Source organism: Sesamum indicum, linkage group LG6 (assembly GCF_026168435.1).
Source record: "Sesamum indicum cultivar Baizhima isolate 11 linkage group LG6, ASM2616843v1, whole genome shotgun sequence".
Lineage (NCBI taxonomy): Eukaryota > Viridiplantae > Streptophyta > Magnoliopsida > Lamiales > Pedaliaceae > Sesamum > Sesamum indicum.
The window spans coordinates 893,047-913,160 of record NC_142662.1 but is presented as its reverse complement, the minus strand read 5'-3'; the positions used below and the strand labels follow the sequence as shown (position 1 = coordinate 913,160).

At 36.2% G+C, this 20,114-nt stretch overlaps 1 protein-coding gene across 2 annotated transcripts; it reads right to left on the bottom strand.

Moving 5' to 3' along the window:
• Positions 1-2,381: 2,381 nt before the first annotated feature.
• LOC105165742 (protein MICRORCHIDIA 2) lies at positions 2,382-15,504 on the bottom strand. 2 transcript variants are annotated; one of them, XM_020694837.2, is made up of 20 exons: positions 15,248-15,502; positions 14,833-15,134; positions 14,675-14,749; positions 14,314-14,348; positions 13,808-13,886; positions 13,594-13,683; positions 12,866-12,941; positions 12,422-12,500; positions 12,180-12,308; positions 11,144-11,242; positions 9,486-9,593; positions 8,746-8,895; positions 6,194-6,286; positions 5,851-5,902; positions 5,662-5,773; positions 4,288-4,382; positions 4,126-4,199; positions 3,893-3,969; positions 2,941-2,983; positions 2,382-2,790 (listed from the first exon to the last, which is right to left on the bottom strand). In XM_020694837.2, the coding sequence occupies exons 2-20, from the start codon at positions 15,119-15,121 to the stop codon at positions 2,686-2,688; spliced, it is 1,860 nt and encodes a 619-aa protein (XP_020550496.1). In that variant the 5' UTR covers positions 15,122-15,134; positions 15,248-15,502; the 3' UTR covers positions 2,382-2,685. The 2 variants fall into 2 exon arrangements, with proteins under 2 accessions (XP_020550496.1, XP_020550497.1); XM_020694838.2 differs by lacking the exon at positions 8,746-8,895 and having other exon boundaries at positions 15,248-15,504.
• Between the last annotated feature and the right edge of the window lie 4,610 nt (positions 15,505-20,114).

Here is a 20,114-nt window from a genome sequence, read left to right as displayed (position 1 = left end):
TGGACCGATTTGCTGAATGGTCTGGCCTTCGGTTGAATATTCAAAAAAGCCACATTATTATATCCCGGTCTGCACACGAAAGGAAAGGTCAGTTGCTTATCGCTCTTGGGATTTCAGGAGGGACATCTCCCGATGAGGTACTTAGGCCTTCCTTTAATCTCATCTAGATTGACTATATCAGACTGTCAGCCACTTCTGTCCAAAATTGATGCACGTATTGCGGGATGGGAGGGTATGTCGCTATCATATGCTGGGCGGGTACAAATCATTAAATCTGTACTTTCAGCATTGAGCATTTATTGGGCTTCTGCATTCATACTACCGAAGGCGATCATTAAGGAAGTTGAGAAACGCCTTCGAAGGTTCCTTTGGAAAGGCACCTCAATGACGGGTTATGCCAAAGTTGCGTGGGAGGATGTTTGGAAACCGATTGGGCAAGGAGGCCTTGGAATTAAAGATATTGATGCGATGAACCGAGCACTAATGACTAAGAAGTTGTGTGATGTCATTAGATGTGACCGAACGTCTATCTTGGTTGAGTGGCTACAGCTCGGACGACTACACAATAATTCCATTTGGACTGTTGACGAGAAGAGTGGATCGTGGGGTTGGAGAAAGCACTTCGTCTACACAGCCTTATCAAACCAATGGTGGAGTGTTATATTGGAGATGGGAGGAACATCTTTCTGTGGAAGGATCCATGGCATCACCTGGGCCCCCTGATTTCTCGATTTCCACGAGGACCGAGTTTACTTGGGCTTGATGAATCTACCAAACTCAATACGGTTATTGAAGAGGGCCAATGGCATTGGCCCCTCATAACGGATTTGGAATGCCTTCAGATTATTTATACACTACCCGAGATCCATGGTGGAGAAGATAGAATCATTTGGCATTTCCCGGATGGCCGACCCACAGCCCAAGCCCTATACAGACTTATCTGCCCGCCCGGACCAAAAGTAGGCTGGACGTCACTACTTTCGGGTTCACTGAAGATCCCACGACATTGTTTTATCCTATGGATGGCTTTTCAGGAAAAACTGCCAACGACAGACAAACCCTGGCTCACACACATTGGAGGGTGTATTCTTTGTGATGAAGAAACAACCGAGACACATAATCATTTATTCTTCCGATGCCGATATAGCAGAAGATGCCTTATAGCCATACGGGAAATAATTCGATTCGATTGGCCCAATCGCACATGGGCAATGGATGTGGAATGGGCAGTAAAAAAATGGAGAGGGAAGCATATCATCAATGCAGCATACCGAGCATTACTTGGATCATTGGTTTACCATTTGTGGCGAGAAAGAAACTCCAGACGATTCCAACAAAGTGAACACCCGCCTAATGTTTTGGCTTCTCATATTATTGATGATGTTAAGCAGAGGATTCTGAGCCTTAATCTTTCCGGTTCGATTAGTACATGGGCCCTTTATAGACTATGGCATATCCCTTGGCCTGTCGAGGGACTACCCAATTAATTGTTGTACTGTACCATATTTTTATTAATGAAATTTACCATTACCGAAAAAAAAAATATTTAAAATTTGATTTGGGGCTCTATCCTATGATGATTTCAATTTAACGAAACTTAAATATTTGAAATGTATATATATATATATATAAACATATATATATATATATGTTAGACAACAAAATTATAGTAGCTTGAAAATTCTTATTATATGATTGAATGAAGTAAACAAAAATATTGAAAATTTCCCTACATATATATAAATGAATAAAATTAATACAAAGCCAAATTTAAAATGGATATAAATATCAAAGAACTCATAATTGAAGGCGGAGAAAGATCAAAGATAATTTTGTCCGGAATGGTTGATAGAATAGTCTTTCTAATTTTTTAATAGTTCAAAGAACTCATTACAAGGTTGTCAAAAAGGAAGATGATATTTGTAATTTTTTAAATAATAAGAAAATACTTGTAATTATACAAAAGCCAGATAAGGTGACTGCAATTTACCCAAATTAAAATCGATTCGCTTGTACACAAGTAAATATAAAAATGAAAAACCTGAAAAATAAAAAAAAGCCTCTTGTTGATCCATCTTTCTCGATGAAACAAACTCATGCTAGCTTGAATATTCCTGGTTTGCAGTATTCTGCATCCAGAAATTACAAGAATCTACAAGTACTCACACAATCGACCATCAAACCACTCCCCCAGTCCAGCACAATGATCAATTATAAATTGCAAGAATCTCTCCTTCTCCCATTCTCTTACAAACCGAAAACTGTCAAGTCTACATTCACAGAACAAAGCACCTGAAAACCATACACGAGAGAGAGAGAGAGAGAGAGAGAGTTGTTTCTCATGGTATATAAAGTTCCATGCTATCTATGTAGTAACCCACTTCAAGATAAACCATTTCATCATATACGATGATGCCATAGAATTTCACATTATAACGTCTATCATATTATGTTCTAATAATTCACTCACGTTGGGTTACAATCTACTTAGTTAGCATGAAATTTCCTGATATGATACAACATGGTTGATATTCATGGCAAGTATTTCTAACCTCAGAATTCAGCCTATGTAAAGTTTCATCTATCGTTATCAATGCGACAGGCCCCCTGCTTTAAAGCATGTGAAACCCAGTAGATAACTGCTGCCGCCCAATCTGGCAGTTCATCAGAATCATAACACTTGTACTATTGTCGGGTCAGTAGCATTTGCTTCCTCTGAATTTCCAAGTGAGAAGAAAGTCTAGCAGACTTCTTTCTTGTTTCCTCCAACTCATTCTCGAGTTCCTCAATCTATTTCATTACAAATGAGAAAAACAGCTAACATGTCTTAGCATGATGTAGATACAATAAATCAATATGCGTAAATTTTCTTTCTCAAGTAATAGGTCATTTGACCTACTCGTGCGGTAATATTACATGATTAAATAAATACTTATGTACCTTTCGTCTCAATGCGACTTGCTTCTCCTTGTACTCCTCACACCTATTTGAAAAGTTTCAAAGACATCAGGAAAAGCTGTGGTAGTACATAAGTTGGATCGGTTTCAGAGACAAGACTCTAGTTGTGTCTGATGGTCCAAGAACATAATCACTAAGCAGATAATAGCTTGCAAAAGAAGACGGCAGCAAATTGATATATACCAATGACCAAACAGCTTAACAAGTGAGACAGAACAGAACAGAAGACCAAATACTACTGATAAGGGTTTATCTTAATTTTGGAATTAATGGAGCACTTCCCAACTAACAATCATGTCACTGTGGCTGGAGAATAGTTATCACAACTATTGAAGACAACAAAAAGTTACAAGTAGACTTGAACAACTTGTACGAGTCGAATTGGAACGATCAATTGCTCGAATATAAAAATTGCAAAACAGTGCTCCTGGTTATGTCAGAGATGTCTGAATTTCACTACGCCTATGCAATTCAAGTGCAATCAGTTAGCAGCTTCGGATCTCTATTACAGCATAAAATTTATTTCTCCAAACTTTACTGGATGCAGAGATGACCTGCGCCACCAATCTAGCCAGAGTACAAGACATACTTAAGCTACTTTAGTCCCCAATATATTAATGAAATAGAAAAAGACAGGAATGATAAATTAGTTAATAATATCGATGCAATGAGTTTTCCAAATCATACAGATGGTGAGCACTATATTCTTGCAACTGTATCTCCAACCACAGCAACACCCTCATCCCTTTATGGCAACAAACGCACACTTGAAAATACTAAGATATCTGGATATAAAGCTATTCCTAGTTTCCAAACAGTCCCTTTATGGTGGCATGTCGTTCCATAAGGCCCAGGCAACTCCTCACATTCCATTGACACAGTAGGAGATTATAACTAACATGTAAAATATCTAGTTATGATATACTTATGGTACCTCATGAACAGCTGGATGTTCTCTTCACATATCTTGTCGAGTGATGTGGTATCTTGAGACATTTCTGGATGAGAACCCTGCAATCAATTCCATTAAACCATGATAAATAACAGAACAATTTGCAACATGTTATTTAACATTAAAATGTGCTTTAACTAGCCATCTTCCTAACATATCTGATATAAAACAATGATTTGCAAACTCAGTCAAGGAAAAGAAAATGCAAGACTTACAGCTTCAAGCCCCAAAATCGGCTGAACAGTTGCCAATTTGTCATGAAGACTAGTTTTGCCGGTGCTTCCACTTACTGCACCAGTCAATTGAAACTGCTGATTAGCAGGAAAAAGCATCAATAGGATAAATAGGACGCACTTGCTGATTCATTTGTACATTACCCTCTTTAACTTGAGGTTGTGTAGTAAATTGCTTTTTGACATCATTCTTCCTCATGCCATCAGGTTGGTGTCCTATCAAGTGACAGTGAGCTTTCCTGGGATTTCAGAAGAAATTGGATTCAAATAACATCACTTGAAATCTTAATCGTAAATAAACGAAATGACAATCATCACGTAAAGTGACACATCAAAACAACAGCAGCATATAAGCACACACATCACCATAAACACACAAAGGTGAGAGGAAAACAATGATTCAGGTATATCAAATTTCAAACAGATCATAGTTGTTAAAGGCACACGGCGCGTCACGGCATAAAGGTGCCCTGGAGCCATGATGCACAGCGAGGCACGCGCCTTTCTAAAGCACCGCGCATGTTTGCATAAATAAATTATACAATCATACATTAATATTTTTTAACATCAATATTACGCAAACAATTAAATATAAATATTAGAAATTATATTAATCATTATATCATAAAAGAAATATGTAAAACAACTAGGGAGGGATTTTCTCTTCATTTTCTGTTTCTTTTCTATTTTTCTTTTGTATTTTTCTGTTACTTTCTTTTAAAAAAAAGTTAAAATGTCTAAAAAAACACATTTTTTATGTTTACTTTCTTTTAAATTCATATTCCTTTTTCTTTTCTCCTTTCAAACGGAAAAAAGAAACAGAGAGAGAAATGAGCTCTACCCTTTTTCTAAAACACTAGTTCTGTGCCGCTGCCGATGTCCTAGGTCAGTGTCACCGCTGGAACCCTAGCGCCAGCGACACCTTCGCATACCCCCCACCCCCGCCGCCTGCTGTCTGGAGCTCCCCTTCGCAGCCCTGACCCTCGCCCAAAAGGGCTGGGCTTCTTTAAGGCGCTCTCTGCAGCCTGTGCCAGACAGAAAGCCCAGCGCCATTCCCTAAGAATGGTGCTGGGCTCTCGCTTCATGGCGCGCACATTTCCATGCTTTTAACAACTATGAAACAGATATGACATACACTAAAAGTCCATAAAGGAAAGCTATGGTTAAATATTAGCTGACACTGTTTTAGATAATTTAAACTGAGACCACAAGATAGAGCAGTATTGGCTGGAAGCGGAATTAATTTCTCAATGTGGTGTTTAAAATCTTGCTTTATTATGTTAAAAGCTGAAGTTTTACCCCTAATGTGGAAGCTCTTAGCAATTATTAACTGAGTAGTGGATATCTATGTACAAGCACTTAGACCCCAGGCGTTGCAAGAAGTATAAGGAGAGACTGTCTAGCATGGAAATCAAAATTGTCCGAAATGAAGTGAGAGTGACCCAACAAAAGAATCATCATTATTAACCAAAAGGCTTTACCAATCAGAAAGAGTAGCAATAAGCATAAGAATCATACCAGTAATCGTTGACCATTTGTTTCAACCTTGACTCGAGCTTAATAAATAGAATTGATCTCTCAAAATCCTGTTTGTCGTGTGTAGGTTCTATGAAATTCGCCTCAAGAACTCCTGCATGCCAGAAGTTAGTCGCAGAGCAGAATGAGAAATATATGCATGATAACCAAAGTATGGATCAGTGAGCATACCAACAACACCAAGTCCTCTGGAATTGCCATCAGCAGTGACTTTCCAGTATGGCTGTTAAGACATAGAATATCTAATCAACAGTTGAAATTGAGCAGTATTTATACCGCTATGTGATTTGTTGTTGGAACATTTTAGTATGTCATATTATTAGTTCATCATACTCAAAGTTTCTTAGGATGAAGTACAGGGCACACAAATTCTTTTTTACCACCAGCGTAAGGAACCGCATGATCAGTCAGTACAATGATATCAGGAAGGCACGTATAGAAATACAAATATAAACGTTGTTTTAAAATATTGAAATAAGAAACATGCAATTTTCCATTTATCAGCAAAGCATACCCTGATAAGACGATTTTTATGGTATACATTGAAGCCACAAACTCCAAGCCCAGGAGCTTCTTTGATGAAGCCAATTTTGGTCTCCACAGTGATCTGCTCCATCCATGAAAAAGTTAACTTATTAAGGTTTTCTAAACACTAAACACAAGTAACCACTAGTTTCCTATTTGCACCTTTATTAGCATGCAAACTTGGATGGTTCACTAGCAATTAGAAATTACACCAAAGATTAGATTTTCAACCCAAATCTTACCTAAATAAGCAAAAACAGTGCTTACATACATATGTATCTATGCATTCATGAACAGTCCTTACAAATCCATTTATGGATGCACCCATAAATGAACAGTGCATATCGACTACCAAGAACAGTCCTCACAAACAGGTGTATCTATCTACGCCTCCATGAACAGTCCTTACAAATATATTTATCTATGCACCCATAAAGACACAGCATGCAAGGGCCCTTATACAAATCCTTGTGACAGGTGAATTGGTAAAATAAATCTTTGATACTTTCTCTGTCTCATTCTGCTGAACTGAGCATTTTGGATACATATTTAATTAATTTAAAAGGGAATGCAATTTCTTTTAGTTTATCAGATTGGGTTTACAACTCATGGTTATTGAGGGCATCATTCTTCTCTCTGTTTCCAGAATGAGTCCAGTCATGTGGAGGACACCAAAGACAGAGGTAATTAGAAACTAGATAGTAGATCATTTCCATCCATACTGACAAAAGAAGGAAAAGGAAAATTGCTCTTAATTTAACAATCCATCATCCTCTTTCATCTATCTTCCCTCCCTTCATAATCATCTTCATATCGTACATCTAATCTCTACTTTAAATTACCCCATTAGCACGTTCCTCAAGCATATTCCAGGACCACTTCACAGACTTAATTGCAGCACTGCTGCAATCTGAACATCTATACTTGCCATAAAGCCACCACCATTCAGCAGCAGATCTGACCATCAAAGCATGTGTGGCCATAAATTTCCGCCGATCATAGGTCAACACAGGCAATACACTTTACTATTCAACGAAATACTTTTACATCTATTTTGGATATAGTTAGCATGATTAAGAAATAACCAGATAATTTAATTAGCATCCCGACATACAAATATGCGTGAATAGAAGACTGCCATGAGTCCAATAAAGGAGTATAAGCCAATTAAATCATGTCTAGAACTTTAGAAAATATATGCGCCATGTCAACATTGACTGATTAGACATCTCTCCAACAAGTACAGCTAAAGAAGATCTTCAAAAGGCAGGCACAGTATACACTCAAGCGAGAGTATTATTGAATAATAGACTCAGCGAGGTTTCCTGCAATCAACTTTGATTGGAGATCACGATAAAAAAACTTCAAATCAATATTAATCACATTGAAGATCTAGGAACTCAGGCTAAAAAGAGATCCTCATATGAAACTCATTCAAATAACATCATCTTATACAAAACGGTAGATGGAAAGCCCAGTAATTATCATTGGTAAAGTGAAGATTCATACTTTTCTTGAAGGAGATATTGGATGGGATCTGCTTTTTCATACCATAAAATTGGAATTCATTAGGACAAAAGAAGACTATCATTCCAGAAATCAATAATTTGTTCAGTCACCTTCCTCATTATTCATTAAAACAAACTAATGAAGAATGAGTTCAAATTTCTTGTCCTTTATTGCAGAGACGCAGCTCTCGTGTGAAACATGATTAACAAGCCAGCAGACGCGTTACCGCTAGAATACAATCAGATAGCTCCTACAGCCACCATCATTGCAACAAGTACCCATGAATGGCTTCATAACATCAACAGCCCCAGGAAAGCATCAATGCTTAATACAGGGGCAGACCCAGAAGAATATTCAGTGAGTCAAAAGAATTCTTCTATGGTTTATCAGTGTGCGCATAATGATTTGGGTTAAGGAATATTCAAGTTTAAATAGGAACTTTAATGAAAGAGTGCAAAACTCATGGGTAATAGAAACAATTTCAAGATTTAGAAGAGGGAGGAAATCCAAAGGTCTTGACTAGAGTGGTGGAGAATGAAAATTCATCATGTACGATTTTTTCACAAGATGAAGAAATGTTTGAGTCCCTACTAAGGTAATTGCTTGAACATGAATGAATGACAGTAGCTAACAGAGAAGGAGACGGGCAATGAGGGGAAAAAACTGGTTAAACCAGACCAAGTAAGAGAGTTCATTGAAGCCATCACAATTTTCCCAAATGTAGATTACATCCAGGTTTCTCGAATGTATACAAAATTAATATTATCATTTGATTCGTTGATGCACTTGCTCTTCACCTTACACTTACTCTGAAGTTATATCTAAACAAAAATCACCTACAAATGATTTGGTCACTACTTGGGCCAACATACCAATTAGTGCAGGTATAGGAACAGTAGACTTGCATTACATAACATGCAAGAATGAAGAAGGCTTCATTTTACCTCATCAGACATCCAGTTCTAGCACACATAATGGTGCCATACCTCTAGAAATCATATTATACCCACTCAATACAAAATAATGGCATACCTCTTTGGGTGCTGGGCCAACCTGGGGGCTGTATGTGACTACCTTAGAGTGTTTCAAGTCATCCACAATACTGAACTGCTCGACAGGCTTCCCTCTTAAAATTATTCTGAAGTTCGTAAATTTTCTGAGGTACAATATTGATGAATATGCCTGAAAAGCATATAGTACCATCTCATAACCAAATAAACTGATTCAAATGATGGTGAAAACCTGCTCTAGAAACACAACCCATATAATTCTATTAGGCAAGTGTTCTATGCTCAAACTCAAGACATTTGCAAGAGTGTTGTATCTACACCAAACAATTAAGAATCGATAGAAATTCTTTCTCCATGCATAAGCCAGCTCTGGAATACCCCATTTACTAATAATTTGAAAGTGGAGATTCAAGTTTCTCATATAATGAAGAAAATTATCATGAAAAGTATTATAATACTGTCAGAATGAACATAAAATTCAAAACCTAGCTAAATGGAGGTAGAATAAGAATCCAATTATGCCTACTTAATGTCAGCTATTTCTTTCTTTCTCAAAACTACTTTCGCCATTACGTATCTTTCTGTCCTATCTTCCCAAACAAATATAAGATAGTATATCTTCCAATAGTATATATGCAAGGTATCCCCATGTTAAGCTTCTGTTTCAAGATAAGCATTTCTCTATTTACAGCTGATACATATCCTGAGCCAATCATGTGTTTCCTGAAAACAATATGGAGAAGTTAAGAACACCATACCCACCCTTAACGAATATCGAATACGGTAGGACAAATGAGATTGCATCTCAAGAACTCTCTTGTATGTTCTGGAAGCATTTCCATGATTAACTTCATCTCTCAGCCTTATATCCTGGACCAGTGGTAGCAAAAAGTTACTTCTCAAGAAAACATGAATGCTTCCAGAATGTAGCCAATAAGATAATAATTGCCTTTTGCCACAATTCAAGCACCAGGAAAGCAAGCACAAATAGTTGGCAGATAAGTGTGTCACAGAATACCAACTAAAAGTCAATATATATGGGGCTTCAAACCAAGAAGAACAGCACTTTATACAACCAGGATATTATGGGAGCCATAATGGCTTGAAGGGACTAATGCATGTCCAGTGCTGAAAGCCTGAAAGGCTATGCTCAAGTTGATTTCTGAGGAGTAAGGACTAACCTAACTGTTCCATCTTAAGTGGGGTAAAAAGTTCGAACCAATTAGGACTTTTTTGTCATATAAGTTTCTTGTGATGAGGAAAACGAAGACTGCAACAGCCAACACATGAACCTTCATGTTTGATATTTTAACACGTCACAGAACACCAACTAAAAGTCAAGATAATTGGGGCTTGAAACCAAGAAGAACAGTAGTTTACCAGGATGTTATGGGAGCCATAAAGACTTGAAGGAATAACACATGTCCAATACTGTAAAGGCTATGCCCAAGCTGATTTCTAAGGACTAACCTAACTGTTTCATCTTAAGAGGGTGATGAAAACTTCGAACCAATTAGGACTCTTTGTTACATATAAGTTTCTTTGCGATGAGGAAAATGGAGAGACTGCACCAACCAACACAGGAACCTTCATGTTTGATAATTAGTTTTATCATTCTTGAAGCCTCAGACTATAGCATTTTGCTGAATATCAGAAATATTAATCAGCTGACAATTAACTAAGTCAGAAATCTTACTCTTATCCATAGCCCAGCAACACATCAGAACTTCCCATTTTTTGCCAACACATTATATGCACTTCAGCAATTATATAAGCCAGAAAAAATTAACTTTTCTTCAACATTATGGAGCCAATGGCATATAAAATTCGCAATAAGAGTTTCTTGTAAATTCAGTCACTCAGAGAAAAATAACAGGTACCCTTACACTCGTACAACAAAAATATATGATCACACTCTCCCTAAATTTAATTGTATCTGATATTACGATGGTGTGTCCGGGATGAATTATAATGTGCCTTACAATAAATTCTGGACCAAAAAGTATAGAGTGCATGTTTCTCTTTTTTACATATAGAGCATTTATGATCTCTTAAACCAATCTAAAGAAATGGAAAAATATAACAAAATTTTTTATACTGTTTTATTGTGATAATACGTTAACACAATTTAAACTCGATTTATCGCAACCTTTTATGATTGGAATGGATGGAAAACTTGAAAATAGAGAGATTCAATTCCAAGTCTTTGCTAGATCATATGCTGGATACAAGAAGCAATTACGTAAAAAGCTTTGTTAACAATAATCAGAAGTCAAAATTAAAGCAAGAGGATATTATGCTTGTCTATCAGTGAATTCAAGTTCTCACTTCCAACAATAAGAAAGATTATGCAATATCAAGTCTGGCTACAAAATGCACATTAAGTATTTCTCAGACTGGAACAGAAAAACTTAACATACCTCGTCATCATCATCGAAATTCAGTTCATAAACACCTTCATCATTCATCCATAGGTTAAATATTATAATTTTCGTTCCATGTGGTCCAATATCATCAAACTGGATAGAACATAAGAAAATAGGTTCAAAACAATATTAACATGTAACAAAAAGCAACATAGAAAATAAAACCCAGGGAAGTAAATTTAAGTTAACTCTACAAAAACCACAACTGGCCTCTTTCAAAATTGTGTATAAGAAAAAAACTAATATTTTGTGAAAAAAATTTATGCAGGATTTTTGAGTGCATAAGGAAACTGAAAACATTATCTCGTGAGAATTATATTGATTACATGGCTTGGCAGGAAAACACTATTACTTAAGATGTAATTTTTATCCCAACTGTGTGCAACAGAGTCCCATACGTGGACCTGCCACAGGACCTAATTGGGTCACAAGGAGAGAACCCAAAGCAACCTTCTACATATAAGCAACTTATTCACAATGTAATGCCATTAGATTTTAATACAGTGCAGGTGCCTCCACAAGTATAATGATCCATTGTTTGTGATTATTAAGTCATGAAGTTCTCAGTTTCAGGCTCTTCTATGGTGCTGCAATTCTCATGCACCTGAATCCTCTAGGTAACTGTGTGACAAAGACTCTACTTCATGTTTCTTTACACAAGTGTCTGTCTGTATGTTTCCCCAAAAAGTATATTATTCTGTAGAAACTGTGCACATGACAATTATTATCAAGTATAAGCAAGCAATATTGTTTTAGGTGATTAAAACCTTAGAAAGAAACATGTAGCTATTAAACCTTCAACGTGATAAAGAATACTGATAATGGCTATGACGAAGCAACAACGCCTGATAATAGAACAAAATTGGTGTGTATAGATGGCGCATGTCATGCAGATGGAAACAAGTACAATAAGATTAATCTTTTAGCAACATTATACAAGGTTTCGGGTTAGCAATCATTCATAAAACAGTATGAATGAAGAACCAAAAAGTGAGTGAAGTAGAGTCGTCTTATTTCATGTAAACTGAACCTGTAGCATAAGGTCATCCTTTGACACGAAGGGAGACCATTCAAGGATGGTTTTCAAGTTACAGGACCAATTATCCTTGGAGCTATGGACTATAGGCTCCGCCCAATGGTCTGAGATATCAAAATCAATCTGCAATACCATCGCATTACTCGGAAAAATTGCAAACATCAAAGTCCTGATGTCAGAAAGTGCAGACTATAGCCCAAAAAGAAATATTCAGTGTCAAGAATCAAAAAGTCTACCATCGGAACAATCACATCATCTTGTCTCGTTCTCCGCAAAAATGTGTAGGATAAAAGACCAACACTTTGGGTTGCTCGACTGAATGATATAAGTGTAAACACAAGTCAGAAGCAGACCAATCACAAAGGAGAAAATTTGGATTAGTATGCGATAATGGATCACAAAGTTTAGCAAAATGTTAGTTGATCAGGGTCCTCGGGAATGAGAAATGCAAACTGATGAAAAAAGAAATTATGCCGAAGTGGAAAGAACACAATAATACTATCCATCCCTACCTCAAACCTCATTACTCACATGCATACATGTTCCAAACTTACCTTACTTTCTTGATATAAAGATCAAAAAACTCCAGAGGTATGACAACCACAAGTTATATGATGGGTGATATGTTGCATCAGCGGATAAAGGAAACAACTCAAGGTTAATAGAGAGGAAAAGAATACCCTGGTTGAGTTGCACGACTGAAAACAATCACATCAGCTCCTAGTCGCATGGTACTTGTTTTGAATCCATTACCATCTGGTATGAGAAGATATGGCTTTAAATTTCAGAAAATAGGCTTATAACCAAAATGTGATAATAGCAAATACACTTCTTAAGAATTTGATCGACTGCCAACCAAAAGTATGGTCTGATGTAAATATTCAGTATCTAACTGAGAGTAACTGAAAATTTTAATGAACTTTGTTTGGGAGAACATTGCAAAGAAACTATTGATTCTTATCAACAACAGAACAGGTCTAGCTGACATAATTCAAAGATGATAGCTAACTCTAGGTGGCACCCAAATTGGCATACATGCGCAGACAAGTCTTAGACCGGTCCCGGAAGGTGGGCATCCTAAAATAATTTATGCTGCTATTCGGTGTTGAATGAAAATAAAAACATCTAAGATGAATCCAATGTATGGCTAACTTACAATAACTAGACACTGCTGTACTTGATTCAATGTTATAGCAGTACAGCTAAAAACTGCCAGTCTCTGTATCAAAATCATAAAAGAATCGGTTGGGCAAAGAATGGATTTAGTACACCACAAATGGCAGACTTCACCAAAACTATGAGATGTATACACGAATTAGTAAGTTGTAACTGATACAGGTTATCCACCAAGAAAACACAAAGAAACGCCGGTAGTGGTTAAAGCAGCTTAGCAGAACAAGTTCATTACATTGACCAATTGTTGTGTTTGATGTCTTTGAGGAGTATCCCAAGCTCATGCACTTCCGCATGGATTCTGGATCCATTCCACCCCCATCATCTGCAAATCAAGTAGTGGTTTCTCTCCAAGTTCTATTAATACATTCACAAATGGTCATATACAAATTCAAGAAACACATTGCACGAATGCTTTAAGAGAAGGTAAGATTAGAAACATACTTCACCTTGGAAAAGTAAGGCAGGTGAATTGTCCTTTGAGTTATAAATCCTGTCGACCTTCACAAAAGTTGCCCCATTGCAAATCTGGCTTAAAAACACATATGAGTTCACAGTGATATAAAATGAGAAATTACAAAAGCCAAGCAAAAATAATATAATTCTATTTGGTTTTAATATGGTTATATATTTTCCATTTTGCCAGAGCTCTAAGACTTTCATAAAACCATGCAGATATCCCAATACCCTTATCATGGCTATACCAAAATAATTCCATGCATATGTTTAAACATTAATTAATAGCAATTAAGTCCAAGTTCTTAATGCATGCTCCAGCCATGGGGTGAAAACTGCATAACTGATTAAAATATGACTATTCATCAAGTTTCCAAAACTAAGGAAATGGTTCTTCAACTGGCCCCAGTATCAAGTGGTAAACCACACCCTATTAATTCAACAAAATCTAAGTGGAAATGCATGATCAAAATTTGAGTACAACATTAACAATGAATACCTCATCAACTGCATTGTCCAAGAGCTCAGCAATAGCTGCAAAAGAGATTGGCATGTCAGAAATTGCAGCAGAAACAACTGTCTCTCCTTCATGTGTTCCTTTCTCATACTTTTCCTACACTATTGACGAATCTATCTAGTGTATAGAATGCTAAATCTAAACCATTGATATCCTGATACTTCATGGACAAACTGACACAAAATCAAATGCATATAAACAAATAATACGACATTTTTTCTGCTAGTACTTTACTTCATGCTGAGCCTTCAAACTTTGAGTAACTGAGAGTGAATATCCAGCCTCTAGCCATCAATTAGACAGACAGCGGAACATCAGTACAAGCTGACATCAGAAACATTACCTCCAAAGGCCCATTTGTGAGAGGTGGCGTTGGAATGCAAAAACTTCGGGTGAACACGTGCATGCTCCAGATCACCTACAATGCACATTATAAACCCTAAATATAAATAAATAGATGAAACAACTAAGAAAGAAATAACAAACAAAATAAACTAGGACCTTGAATTATAGTGGATACGGTGGGGCCAATTTCATAAGCTCCGGCTCTCCAGAAACTTCGATTATCAAGGGGGCCATAACTCGCCGACACAACGTCGCCATTGTTAACAGCGCAGGCAGACTGAGTTGTAGTGGGTGGCTTCGTTTGTAATTTCGCGCCATTCGAAGTTTTACTGACAACAATCTTGCTGCTTCTAGAAACTTCGGCAGCAGCGTCATCTTCGTCGCTGCTGTCGAGGTCGACGATGTGAGCGGTGGCTGGGATTAGCTTCTGTTGTTTGGGGGGCATCCTTTGGAAATTACTGGAACAAAAAATAATTAAAAGAAAAGAGAAACAGCAATTAGGGACCGTCTTGATACACACCACAACACATGCACTAGGGTTCAAAATTTGGGGATTGAATCAAGAGGGCACCACAATCTTCATGGGGTTTCGAAGAATCATGAAAGGAGTCCAGTGGGTCTGGCCCCCAAAAGGTCGATTCCTTCTTCAAATTCAGCGAACGGAGGCTCCTGAACAAGGGATTGCTGCTCGAGCATTACACTGATTCTTGAATCCAATCAGTACTGCAGATGACCAACATTCAAGAAAACTTACACGGAGGAGAGGAAGAGCGCGGGCGGGGGATGGCAAAGTGAAGACTGGGGACAGAGGGTTCATGTACTTTTTATTAAATATGGAATTTAATCCAATTTATCTTATGTTATATGCTGTGTTTTACTCGGAGTTAAATTGTTGTATTTTAAATAATATAAGAAAATAAATTATTAATTTTTAAAAAAAATTATTTTTTATTTACAATATCATAAGAAAAAAATGCATCTTTTTCTTTTAATTAGTGTTAATTACAAGTCGTATATTACACTTTTTTTTAAGAAAATTTTTTGAAATTATACTTATACCCCTTAAAAATTCTTTATTTATAACTAAACCCTTTTTTTATGATTTAGACGAAAAATATTGATATTATCAAAATAATTTATATAAATTTTTAATTTTATGCCTCGTTTAACATTTTTATGTATATTTTTGTACTTACAAAATAATAAATATAATATATATATATATACAGTGACATTAAATCATTACATTTTTCTCTTTATAATTACGAATATGTTATATAGGAGTGCTAAATAAGGGGTAAAATTAAAATTTTATGTCATTTTTTTACTAATATTAGTATTTTTTGTCCAAATTCTAACAAATGAGGGCCACGTGTAAAAAAATATATAAATTTTTACCCTCATTTAACATTTTTATGTAATAATTTTAAACTTGTAAGGGGAAAAATACAATATTGTTAACATCATTACACATATATTATTGCATTTATTCCTTCATAATAATGAAAATGTTAAATGATGGGCAAAATAAAAAAATTATATAAATTTTTTTGTTATCATCAATATTTTTTGTCCAAACCCTAACAAAAGAAGCCAGGTAGAAAGAAATTAACTTTTGGAAGAGGTGTATGTATAACTTCAAAGCTTTTCTTGGAAAAAAGTATAATTTCACATTTTCAGAGGATGTCTAAATGTAATTAGACATATTTAAATTGTAGTTCCTTATATTAGAATATCTCAAGATCTATAAATATCTATCTATTATGTAAAGTATATATTTTGTTTAGGAGATATAGGAATATTTTCTATGATTATGAGATACGGTATATATTTTCTATGTTTAGGAGATATAGAAATATTTTCTATCATTAGAAGATTTATTTTCTATATATATAGGAGTTTTAGGATGTATATATATATATTCCCTTGGGGCTCTTTTGAGCAGAGACAATAACAGAACAATTTTGAGCTTTTCAAAAGTTTTCATGGCACCAGAGCTAGCCAAAGAAAAAGTGACCATGACCAGTGAGGGAAAGAAACCAGTTTCTCCATATGTGTTGACTCCGAGCGATAATCCTGGTAATATAATTACATAGGTACAACTAAGAAGAGACAACTACGACGAATGGGCTTGAGTAATGCAAACATCATTGAGGGCCAAGAAGAAGTTTGGATTTATAGATGCAATAATTGAACAACTCAATGAAGATTCCTTTGAATTAGAGGATTGGTGGACTGTAAGTTCAATGTTTGTTTCATGGATGCTCAACACAATCGAGCCAAGAATGTGATCTACCATAACTTATATGGAGATTGCAAAGGATTTGTGGGTAGATATCAAAGAGCGATTTTTTGTTGCTAATGGACCTCATGTTCAGCAGATCAAGACGAAACTCTCCAATTGCAAACAGAAAGGTATGTCAATTGTGACTCACTATGGGAAATTGAAAAATCTCTAGAAAGAGCTTGCAAATTATGAGCAAATTTCCACTTGTCGCTACGAAAAATGTAATTGTAGTATTGCATCGGCACTTGATAAGAAATGAGAAAAGGAGAGGCTTCATCAGTTTTTGATGGGGTAAGAAGAAGCATTATATGGAGCAGTTCGCTCCAATATTTGAGCATGGAGCCATTGCCGAACTTGAATAAGCATACTCGTTGTTGTCCCAAGAAGAACGTATTAGAACTATCTCACGAGAAAAGGAGGAACGTGGAGAAGTCGTGAGTTTTGTATTGCAAACTAATACAAGAGAGCGAAAGTATAAAACAGAAGCAAAAGACAAATCCATTGTTTGCTCAAACTGCAAATGAGAGGGACATGAGTCTAAAAATAATTTCCAGCTAATCAGGTACCCGAAATGATGGGGTGATCAACCAAAAGGAATTAGATATGGACAAGGGGGAGAAAATGAAGGACGTGAACGTAGGAGTGCACCAAAAGTGAATTCAACTCATGTAATTGGGTAATCACCATAAATGATTGCAACAACAGAAGAAAAATATAACTTTTGGGACTTTGACAGCGGAACAATGGTCATTCTTTCTTAATTTGTTAAACACTTGCAAACCAAACACTAGTGAGAAGATGAGTCGTAGGATAATCTGAATTGGATCATTGATTATGGTGCTTCACAACATATGACAATTACTTTAGAATGGTTAACAAAATTGAAAGACGTTGCTACGTGCTCAATTGGATTGCCTAATAGAGAACATGTGACGACATTGAAGGAAGGAACAGTTTGCTTAGGAAAATATCTCCGAACTGAAAAATATTCTCTATGTTCCAAATTTGAATTGCAATCTAATATTTGTGTCATATTTGCTTGATGACTCTAATTATAATGTCCAATTTACTGATAAAGTCTTTGTTATACAGGACCAAATCTTAAGGATGGTGATTAGAGTGGGTCAACAATGAAGGGGGGGTTTTATTATTTGAGGTCAATAGTTTCAGTCCAAGCATGTAAGGCAAGTTGTGTAGGTTCTTTTGAATTATGACATAAGTGGAAGGGACATCCATCTATGAAAATTGTAAAACCACTTCCTCAAGTTGGACTTCGTAATGATTTGGTGAAAAATAAACCATGTGACATTTGTTTGCGAGCTAAACAAACAAGAGAAGTTTTTGTGTGTAGCGACACTATAGCAATTGAAAATTTTAAGTTAATTCATTGTAAATCATGGGGACCTTATAGTGTTAATGCTTTTTGTGGGGCATTGTATTTTCTGGCCATTGTTGATGATTATTCTAGCGGTGTGTGGATATATTTGTTGACCGACAAAACAAAAGTGGAACTTATCATGCGTAATTTCTTGCCATGATTAAAAGATAATTTTGTAAAGATGCGAAGGTAGTTAGAAGTGATAATGGGACTGAATTTACATGCTTGATTACTTATTTCTCTGAAAATGGAATTTTACATCAAACTTCATGTGTAGGAACACCTCAACAAATGGTCGTGTTTAGGAAAACATCGCCATATTTTAAATGTGGCTCGAGCTTTAAAATTTCAGGCCAATCTTCCCATTAAGTTTTTGGGAGAATGTGTTTTTACAGCTGGATTTTTGATTAATCAGATTCCTTCTAAGTTATTAGGAGGAAAAACTCCTATGAGCTCTCTTATTTGGCATGCCTCCAAGTTATAATCATATTCGAACTTTTGGGTGCCTATTTTATGCTTGAAACTTGAATAGGGAGAAAGACAAGTTTGGTAGCAAGATGTAAATGGGTTTATAAGATCAAATATAATCTTGATGGTTCAGTTGAACGTTATAAGGCTCGATTAGTGATTCTTGGCAATAATCAAATTAAAGGAATCGATTACAATGAGACCTTCACTCCTGTTGTAAAAATGGTAACTGTTTATACTTTTCTTTCAGTAGCAGCAACAAAAGGATGGGGAAGTTCATCAAATAGATGTTCCCAGTGCATTCTTTTATGGTGATTTAGAAGAAAAGGTGTAATGAAGATGCCACGTAGATATGTTACTAAGCAACTTGAAAAAGTTTCTCGATTACGTAAATCTCCCTATGGGTTGTGATAGGCCCCCTCCGTGTTGGTTTGTGAAATTGATGACTGCATTGAAACTGTACGGATTTCTTCAATCTCAATCTGATTATTTTGTTCAATTTCAATCGAGACAAGATATATTTGAGTGTTCTGGTGTACGTTGACGATCTTGTTATTGCCAGGAGTGATGGAGTTGCCATCTTTTTCTTCAACTCATGTAGGAACCTTTCAAATGGGTACATCCACCTGTATTGCACTGGCCCCTTTACGCGAGCTTTATGCAGCAGGTGAACAATAAGGTGCTTCATTGAGTTGAAAAAAGTTGAAGAAAATATCTTCTCAAGGTTGCACAGTATGATGGCAACACCATATTATAACTCATGTAGCTTGGCAACATTAAGCGCGGTCGAGCATATGTTTTGAAATAAAATATTAAACTCTGTTAATGCACTCCATACATGCTCGAGAAGTATCTCATGAAAGGCAATCGGGATCAATTTCTATATAAATACATGTCAGTCATGGCTCTTCGTGTTGTGCATTGGCAATTCAGCCATGCCAACACAGTGGGCAAGGTTAGACACATTGCCATCAGCAAACTTAAGGCCACGAATTCATTCACATATCATTCTCTTCTACTCCTTCGTTAGGATATAGACTGCTTTAGGCATAATGTTCGCTCTACATTCATCCCGTTTGCTCAAGCTTTGGGCGATTGCAGATGATCTTCAAATCCCTGTGTGGATTCAAATTATCCTTCATATTTTTCTTAATGTCCATGAGCATGTTGAATATATTGTCAAACATATTTTTTCTCAATGTACATAACATCAAGGTTGTGTTGGATCATATGCGTTGCCCAGTATGGAAGATCCTAGAAGATGCTTTTTTTCGTCAACTTGTGGTCGCTACCATAGCCAAAAGG

Excerpts from the sequence above, each read along its gene's own strand:
- LOC105165742 (XM_020694837.2), bottom strand. The coding sequence starts at position 15,121 with ATGCCCCCCAAACAACAGAAGCTAATCCCAGCCACCGCTCACATCGTC. Across the intron at positions 13,684-13,807 it reads ACCTGCCTTACTTTTCCAAG|ATGATGGGGGTGGAATGGAT; the intron begins GTGAAGTATGTT and ends CTTGATTTGCAG. Across the intron at positions 4,383-5,661 it reads CAAATGGTCAACGATTACTG|GAAAGCTCACTGTCACTTGA; the intron begins GTATGATTCTTA and ends CTGAAATCCCAG.